At 36.3% G+C, this 9,346-nt stretch overlaps 1 protein-coding gene across 1 annotated transcript; it reads right to left on the reverse strand.

Moving 5' to 3' along the window:
* Positions 1-245: 245 nt before the first annotated feature.
* On the reverse strand, positions 246-8,127 carry rab6bb (RAB6B, member RAS oncogene family b). The gene is made up of 8 exons (XM_067362386.1): positions 7,938-8,127; positions 5,989-6,047; positions 5,845-5,898; positions 5,618-5,723; positions 5,356-5,467; positions 3,717-3,810; positions 3,438-3,504; positions 246-2,639 (listed from the first exon to the last, which is right to left on the reverse strand). The coding sequence occupies exons 1-8, from the start codon at positions 8,005-8,007 to the stop codon at positions 2,575-2,577; spliced, it is 627 nt and encodes a 208-aa protein (XP_067218487.1). The 5' UTR covers positions 8,008-8,127; the 3' UTR covers positions 246-2,574.
* Positions 8,128-9,346: the final 1,219 nt, after the last annotated feature.

The raw sequence follows: 9,346 nt of genomic DNA on the forward strand, positions 1-9,346 counted from the left end.
CGGTATGGCTTGGAAAGTCCACAGTTGGGCAAGAAACGATTTCTCGATCATGTGAGCAGTCTACTTTTAGTCACCTGTCTCTCCTGAGGACTATAGTTTCCATGCCAAGGGGAATCCCAGTCTCTGTGCATCTCAATAAATGTACTAGATGTGGATTAGCCATTAATGCAGCATTTGAAATGTTGTGTGGGAATTATTAATAACGTCTTATGCTCCAAGTTATAACTGCTTTCAGCTTTCAGTGAGTCCTAGAAAATATAATTTTGCAGTGAGGCAGGTGAATTTAGATTTATGAAATCAGAACTTCATTAAAACTTCCCTTTTTTTCACACTTTTTATACAGCAGTTGAATTGCTGTATAAAATCAACATCACACTCAGCATTGTAATAGCAGACGTTAGACAGTATGGTATTAAGACATGAATTTTATTGATTTTTTTTTTTTCAGACAGATGTCATGCTCATAAATGTCCTTACAGAGTGAATAAAGAGCCAACTACACTGCTCTACACAACCCTACGGCAACAACTTTGACAGATTCAATCCTCTCACACTATCAGCAGCAACTTCCTGTTCTTACATACAACCTTCCGCTTGCACTCGACTGTTCTGCAATTCTTCTCAACCAACTGTGAATTGGCTAGATGGTGTAAATACAATAATGTCATCATAAATCCGTCCCTTCTATAACATACGTGTTCTCGGGTAGCCATACAATGAAAGCTTTGCATTGTGATGCCACAATAACAGAAGGCACAACTAGTGTACAAAAGTGAAAGATGACAAAACGAAAGAAACGGAAATGTGAAAGATGACATACTCTGTGCCCTGTTAATGCAAAACTCATTAACATCAGTCCCTCCCCATAGTTAATATCAGCGGGCCCTTCAATTATCCGAAAAACTAAAGTCAAGCCTAGTACCAACAATTCAGTCACAGTAATTCCTCATGTCCATTTTTGTTTGAATTAATAGAATTATTGGCACCAGAAAGGAACTAGCACTAACATTAAATATATTATAAATACCTAATATATCCTAAATTATCTCTATACAATCAGTGGTGTTAATCAGTGCATTTATGTAAACAATTCAAAATATAAAACAAAAAAACAAATACATTAAATATTAAAGATACTATGTTTCCAGAGTTTTGTAAACAACTTCTTAAACGTACTGTTGCAATAACCAGAATGCTGTGAGTGGACTACAGACGGGTACATTCTCTCTCAGCGCGGTTTTAAAAAGGTCTTCACGTTTCAGGATTCTCTGAGATGTAAGCGTTCACCTGCAACATTTTGAATTTTAATCTACACATCCATTCGACACGTGCGGGAGACTACAAGAGCTTTACTACACAGATATATGAGGGATACGACAATCATTTGTCTGTTTCATCACTTCATGATGTGGTGAACCACACATTTCCTTGTCAGAACCCATAACAAAGTGCATGTATTTGAAATGAAAATCTGTTGTTTCCTAAGGCTCACCTCAAAATCGCCTTTCTCGCCCCAACCGAATGAATGACACTTATCTCATTCTTTTTAGTTCTAGTTGGCTGCAAAACGTAAAAAAAAAGGAATAATAATAATTTAAAAAAAGATTTAAAACATCTGAAGGGGTTTAACAGGAATAATAGTATTATTTCAGATATAATTTCTCTTAATCAATGAGTAAAACGGTGTAAGGCAACAGCAAAATGCCCAAATCATAAATAATAGTTTACTACCAGTGTATGGCTACGGGTGAGACCGACAAAATAAGAGTGAAGCCCTTGTCATATTAAAAAAAGAAGAAAGAAAAAAAAACAAAACACATTTGTACAGGTGAACATAAACCACGTCTAAATGATGGATGTTCACAATAATATAAATACTATATACAATACAGTACCGCCTGGCGGATCTAAAGTGTATACATGAAGCTAGCAGAAAAATCCATTGGTTCTTTGCAACAGTGCCACGGCACTTTAAAGGTTAGCCAGGTTAGTACGCGCACCTCTCGTGGAGGCTGGTACTGGATTAGCATGTAGGATGTATACACTGACCCACACTAAGACTTTGAACAGGCCCTCTCTCTCTTGTCTTTTTTACATTAAGTTCATCGTTTCGTTACTATTGATGTGTATGGACCAAAGGACATGACAGATTCTAAAAGTTGTCTCACATGCATGCTATAGACGAAAGACGGTTACTCCGCCATCCGTCTTGAATCTTAAACTCATTTTTTGTGAAGGCATCATTTAGTGCTTTTTGTAATGTACAAAAATACAAAACATAACAACTGATAATCCACTCTGAATGTTTTTGTCCGAAGATGGTACACATGCCACTTCCTGTCTTATATGAATCTGTTAGCTAGTCACTTTGAATTACCTATGATATTATTTTGGCAATTGAACAGACAGTGTAGATTTTTTTTTTTTCGTTCTTGCAACTGAGGAGTATAATTTTAGACTCAATCAGATAGATGTAAAACGCCTATATCCGATCATAAAGTTCAACAGGACGTGGACCCATAGGAAGCAACAGAACAAGCGTGTGGTGTTAATGAAGGTCCGAACCGCTTTCTACTAACAGGAGCAGCCGCTTTCAGTGGCCGGAGGATCCGGCTGTTTGTCCAGCTTAATGTCGATCACTGGGAGGGGGGTGTGTGTCAAGGAAATCAAGGAAATGGTGATAAGTAGCTTTCCTATATACACTGTAAAAATTATTTTTCAAAGTTGTAAATGAAACAAAACTTATTGGAGTACAAAATAGCATTTCAGTCTTTCTACTTCAAAATTTCACATTTAATATAATGTGTTATTTGCAATTTCTTTGTAATTAGTGAAGTGAAATTTAAATCCTACACCAACTATATCGCTATCCCTTATTAAGTCTATCTTTACTTCCATCAATTCTATTTGGAGTGAAAACGCATAGTCAAAAAGAAAAAAATTATTGATTTTATCATGAAAAGTTGGTGTTACTGAAAAAATATCCAGGCAGTTGTTGAAAATAAGGCTTGATGATGTCAACTATTAAAAAAAGCTATTCCATTTTAGACAATTTTTTCTTCTTTAGAATATATGTGCACCTACAAATCATGCACAATAAGATGAGGAAATTTTATGTTGACTGACTTGAATTGAGTTGAGTGAATTGTGTCATTTTAGTTTCACTAGTGGAAACGTAAATGGAAAAATAATGATTGTTTTCAGTTTTCGGGGAACACTCTCTCCATCTGCCATTGTTTACCAGTGTTTAGATGGACAGGATGCCTAAACAAACATTCTGATTGCACCACAGAGCCAAGGGTTTATATTTCCCAGGGAAATCAAACTAAAAATGGCTTACTCATTTGGTTTACTTGTTTTGTCTCTGCATGATAAAGCTGGGGCACGTCCTCAGAAACAACACATATCACCTTTAAATGTCACACATTAAAGGATACTTCCTTCTTTGTTATTATCATCCAAGCTCTCCATTCCGGGCAAAGCAGCAGCCACCCGCCGAAACAACTGATAAACCAAACAGAAAGAGAATGAAATCAGACAAAGATTTTTTTATTTTTCCAGAGCAGACTGGTACAGCTAAAGCCCTTTGGGCAACAATTCAGTGGCTAAATCAAATCTTTTTAGAGATTTCCATGTGTCATGTTACAGAGCATGAGCTCAATTAAATTACTCTATTGGATCAAATCTATTTGCCTTTGTAATGCTCTGAGACTCACCTGTTTAACATTGCTGCCAGTCTTTGCGCTAGTCTCAATAAACATCACATTCAGCTCTTTGGCCCGCTGCTCCCCTTCCTCTATAGTGATTTGCCTATCAGAGCAAATGCCATCGTAATGTGTTAAAGTAAAGTAAAATGATCATTTTAAATAAATTAATTGAATACATTTAAAAACAAATCAAAATGAAAATGGATACGGTAGTGACACTTACAAATGAAGAATTCTAGCACACACACAAAAAAAATATATTAAACGTTAATATTAGGGCTGGGTAAAAATAACGATTTCTCAATTTTAACTGATTCTCATTTTGAAGAACTGATATTGATTCTTAAATCCCAATAATCAATCTTTCAGTCTATGCTGTTTTCAGTTAATGGAGGAACAAAACATTGTAGCGCGCCTCCAATCCATTAAATCGCAATAAACTTTGTGCTTTGTTACTTCTGATATGAAGTCTCAGCTTTTAAATTCGGCCAATTTTATTATGAAATTCAAACAATAAATACCATTTTGGCACGACAAATTGCTGTAGCACCTCAGTTTTTCCACTGTACTACTAGTTACAGCACTAAATAAACATGAACATCAGAAGGAATGTTAAAAGAAACAGTACAACTTACCATCACATATAATCAATCGCTAAATCATGTTTCAACCACCAAAAGACGTCAATAAAACAGCTTGTATACAATGTCAGGTAATCTTACATTTACCTTAGAAAACCATTTAAAACTCATTAGTTGGCTAGAAAAATTAACTCTAGAGAGTAAAAACTTCCTTATGTGTAATTTAAACGTAAGTACTCTACAAATCAGTTCATTTTAACCTTTAATATTATATTATTATAGTGATGTATAAGCTGGGGTCACCTGTTGATGTATTTTTTTCCTTGAGGAAATTTGCCATGTACTGTACCTGACAGGCCTGAATTAATCAACATGTCCTCCAACCAATACGACAATATGGGTCGTTTGTCACTTCCCTGAAATACGACCTATAGGAGCATTTGCTAAAGTTGCACCCCTATCAACAACAGAACACTTTCATTTTAATTCATGAAATGCGACCTATAGGAGCATTTGCTAAAGTTGCACCCCTATCGACAACAGGACACTTTCATTTAAATGTATTGTTCCCTTTTATCTGCGTCTTATTTCGGGTTTCGCGTGGCTCAGTTGGCAGAGCATTGCAATAATAATATGCGTTCATGTGATCATGCGATTGTGGGTTCGATCCCAGGGAATGCATGTGCTCATAAAATGTATATGCACTATAAATTACTAAGGTCAGGTTTAGGGGTGAGGTAGGTGTAGTCGTTAATAAAAAAAAATGAATTTTGCTAAATGGAAATAGGAGAAATGGTGTAAAAAGTCCACATTTAAATGAACACGCATTTTGATTGGTAACGACAGTTATGCATCATTATTTTTACACCAGCTAGAGGGCGCATGACTTTAAAATGTAAATATATGTTGTAATAACTGTGCTTGAAGGTGCTTTTTTGGAGGACAGTCTCGAATGAATTGGTATCGAATTGAACTGAATCGAATTGCAAGCTTGGGAATCAAAATCGAATCGAATCGTGAAATTTGTGTCAATGCCCAGCCCTAGTTAATAATATCAATGACTCCACCTCTTTTCCTCTAGGTCTGTTTTGTTGCCGACCAGCATGATAATGACATCACTTCCCCTCTCTGTTCTGACATCATCAATCCACTTGGAGGTTAGCTGAAATGAATTGATATCTGGAGCAAGAGAAGAAAAAAATATCAGTTTAATTCGAACATCTAGTGGTTATATTAAATGCATGTTCAACATGGCAACACAAGAGCAGTTGCTTTTACATGTTTCATTTAATCGCTTAAAGTGTGTATGAGTGCATGTGTGTGGCTCACTTGTGATGTCATACACCACCACAGCCACCGTGGAGTCTCTAATGTAGCTCGGGATTAGACTCCTAAACCGCTCCTGCCCTGCAGTGTCCCATAGCTGTAACCTCACCTGCAAAAAAAGACAAACTTGTAGAAACTGCACTGTTTATGTGTGTGTATATATATATATATATATATATATATATATATATATATGTGTATTAAATATAGTTAGCTTCAAAGCTTCTTACAGTTCGGTCCTCCAGATACATGGTTTTTGATAAAAAGTCAATTCCAATAGTTGCCTGTAATGACAATAAGATTCAAAGTAAGATACAAAATAACATACTTTGTAAACTTCTACATTAATGTATGCACAAAAAAAGTTAGTATACCTGATAAGTGTTGTCAAAACTGTCATACATGAACCTTGTTATCAGCGATGTTTTCCCAACTGTAACAGAAACCAACAAAAACAGGATAATGTTGAGATTTAGATGAATCACACACAGTGAAGTAATGAATGACTTGCTTGTCCTGACATAACCCTATACACTGTGTTTTCACTAATTGAATTACCATACACTACCATACTGCAACATATGCTGAAACAAAGCACTGTCTTAACCTCTGTCCTTCAAATGACAGTCCATTTTTTAAGGATTAGACAGAGAATGTAATTTGGACTTCACTGTTATTTAGAGTTACAACAACATGAAAAAATGGCTTGAAAACGCAGCAGTGCATGACAGCAAAATTCCTGAGTACATATTTCATACACTCACTACAGGACTGCCTTTTTCAGGCCGATCTGGTCAGGCCTGTTTGTCAGGCTGAACTGAGATACTAAAATCATCAAACAGCACAATGCCAATAGTTATACAGGAGCTCATAGAACGAGGGGGAATAATGGACCCATTCTTCTCTGGAAGGATGAGGGTTGTTCTTGCTTATATCTTGAAACAAGATCAACCAAATCTGACCAGCAGTTAGATTCAGGACCATGGACAGCAGAAGACAAGTGGTCTTTTGACATATTTCGCCCAAACCATGTTCGCATTTACTCTCTCTCTCTCATGTTGCTCCAAACCTGCATGACTTCATTTTTTCACTAATTATTCGCTTTCATTATATGGAAAAAAAGAGGAGTGGTGACTGAGAATGTCATTCCTCCTAACATTTCCTTTTGTGTTCCACAGAAAAAAAGAGAAAATTTAACACCATAAAGGTGAGTAAATTTTCATTAAATTGGCATTCCATCATTGAAAAATGACTTTTCTAGCAGGTGTGGTAATATCTATCATCATATACAGGTTGCAATGGATTTTTTATTATTTCATTCTCAAAGATAAGATGCAGACAGCTGTTTCTCTGGGAATTTAGTCTTCATTTCTGCAATCAACAAAACTGTGATTAAATGCTCTTTCATACTGTATATAGGGCCCTCTGTCTGACTGGCTGTCCATTTTCTCCATACGAACAGTGAATGATGAAGACATAACCATTGTATCAGGAGCTATAAGCATTACTAGATAACGTATGGCAAATATATGCATACTCAAGACTAAAAAATATCTCAACTTTACGGTGACGCCATGTTCAGTGATATATTTTGCAATGTTTGGATGTCCAGTCATCAAATGACAGACGTGATCTCAAATGCCCGTCTGATTACGTCTTCACAAACACCGACAGTGACAGTGACACTGATAACACCATCATACAGCCAAATGAATATACCAAGATATCTATTCCCATTATATAGTCTGATCTTATGACTGCTCATAAAATGATGCGTGAGGTTTTTATTTTTGCTCTGCTGAAGAATCCCACAGACACTGACTGCCAACCTGGGTGTGTCTCCTGTAGACACACGGGAAATGCAAAGCCTCTGCGCCTTTCTGTTTCATGACATATTAAATCAGTGGATCGTCTATATTAATAAAGCGATTTACATTTCTTTCGAATGACATATTTCATATTATTTGTTTTGAGCGATTTAGACTGCGCTAGAATATAAGCGATCAATAATCCTCCAATGGAAAATGCAAGTGACAATCATAACAGTTGTTCAAATAACGATTATATCACGTTATATTCACAGAAGGATGTTTAGTAGTGTAATGACGCTGCATAGCTATACATTTTTATGACTAATCAAAAATTAAACATATGCAACCGACTTGTTTGACAGGGAATCGATTATGGAGATAACATCGTTTGAAATACCACCACAAACAAGCAGATACACGAAACACTCAACAACATACTAATGTACTTCATACATGTGTTGAAAGGTTAATGGGTTCGTCTAAACCCAGTCGTGGCAAACCCAAAGACTCACCGCTTTGCTCCCCTAGAAAAACAAGTTTGAATTTCCGTAAAGGGTTCCCAAAGTCACTTCCCATGGACATGATTGCTTTAATGACACAGTTGTTATGGATTAATATGTACAGGTGATACCAGTCTTGCGAGAATGCAGATGGATAATCTTCGGTCGCGAATCGATGGATATTGCAGTACTGCTCCGCGATGTCAATTCTCCAGCCCTGTGCGCATGCGCAGCAGTGGCGATACGCCCGTCTGATATCACTGTGTGTTTACGGAAACGTCCCCGCAAACTCTCCTTGCACACTAAACCGCAGGCCACGCATCCGTTCACCAATGCTTGCATCTGCATCTCAAAGCGCAGCGCATATTAATATACTTTTAACGCCTTTTTGGTGTCCTTTGCAGACACTCGAAGACTGCATTTAGACCTGAGCTGTCTCTGTATAAACACATGTGTGTTCAAGTGAATAATTTTGAATAGGTGTTAAACAGAATGTTGCACACTCTTTGTCTGTGTGCACATTACTATGTAAAATTACTCTATGTGACATCAATAGATTAGATAGAAAATAAGAAACATTAAACTTTGTAATTTATACAGTAACATAAAGTAACTAGTAAAAGCAATTAAATAAAGAGATTTTTTTTTTTTTTTTGTATTAGGCTATCTATGGGTTTTTGATTTTGTTGGTAGAGCAAACAGGAAATTCGAGGGAGAGACATTGGCTAATTCAAACCAGGATCCGCATGATGAGCATCATGTGTAAAAAAACATATGTGTTTTAACATTAATACATTTTATTTTGATATCAAAGACAAAACTGCAAGCAGTAAAATATGCAAATTATATCACAAAATATGCCTTTCTAACCTGTTGGATTATTTATAAATCATTCTCTTCCTGTACATCCTAGTCTGAAGAGGTGAAAAATAATGGAGCACAGTTTCAAAGTACATATTTGATGATGATTTTTTCAGCAGAAAAATTGGAATTGGAATACTTACAGAAATTGGGTGCAACAGTGGAGGATGATATTAAAATGCATCCAAATAAAATTCAAGACTGTGCCTAATATTAGTGGTCAGATCATTACTTTGTCCTGGAAACTTCAATGCATGTATCCTGACAAGTCTTGTCTGCAACATCCCTGGGGCAAAAAAAAAAAAAATAGGTTATGTCTTTACTGGAGATGACATTGACAAAAAATCACTCAAAATGTATAAAACAACTCTTGTTTAGTAGTTTTATATTATACTATACTGAACAATGCTCTTTAGGATATGGAACATATAGCATGGAAGTCTGTATATTGTCAGATAGGATGCAAATCCAGGACTAGCACTGCTGAGTTACACTCCATCTTATACATGTTTCACCACTCCCTCAGGGCACTCTGAACATCCCTGCTGGACACACACATT

Source organism: Chanodichthys erythropterus, chromosome 16 (genome assembly GCF_024489055.1).
Source record: "Chanodichthys erythropterus isolate Z2021 chromosome 16, ASM2448905v1, whole genome shotgun sequence".
NCBI lineage: Eukaryota > Metazoa > Chordata > Actinopteri > Cypriniformes > Xenocyprididae > Chanodichthys > Chanodichthys erythropterus.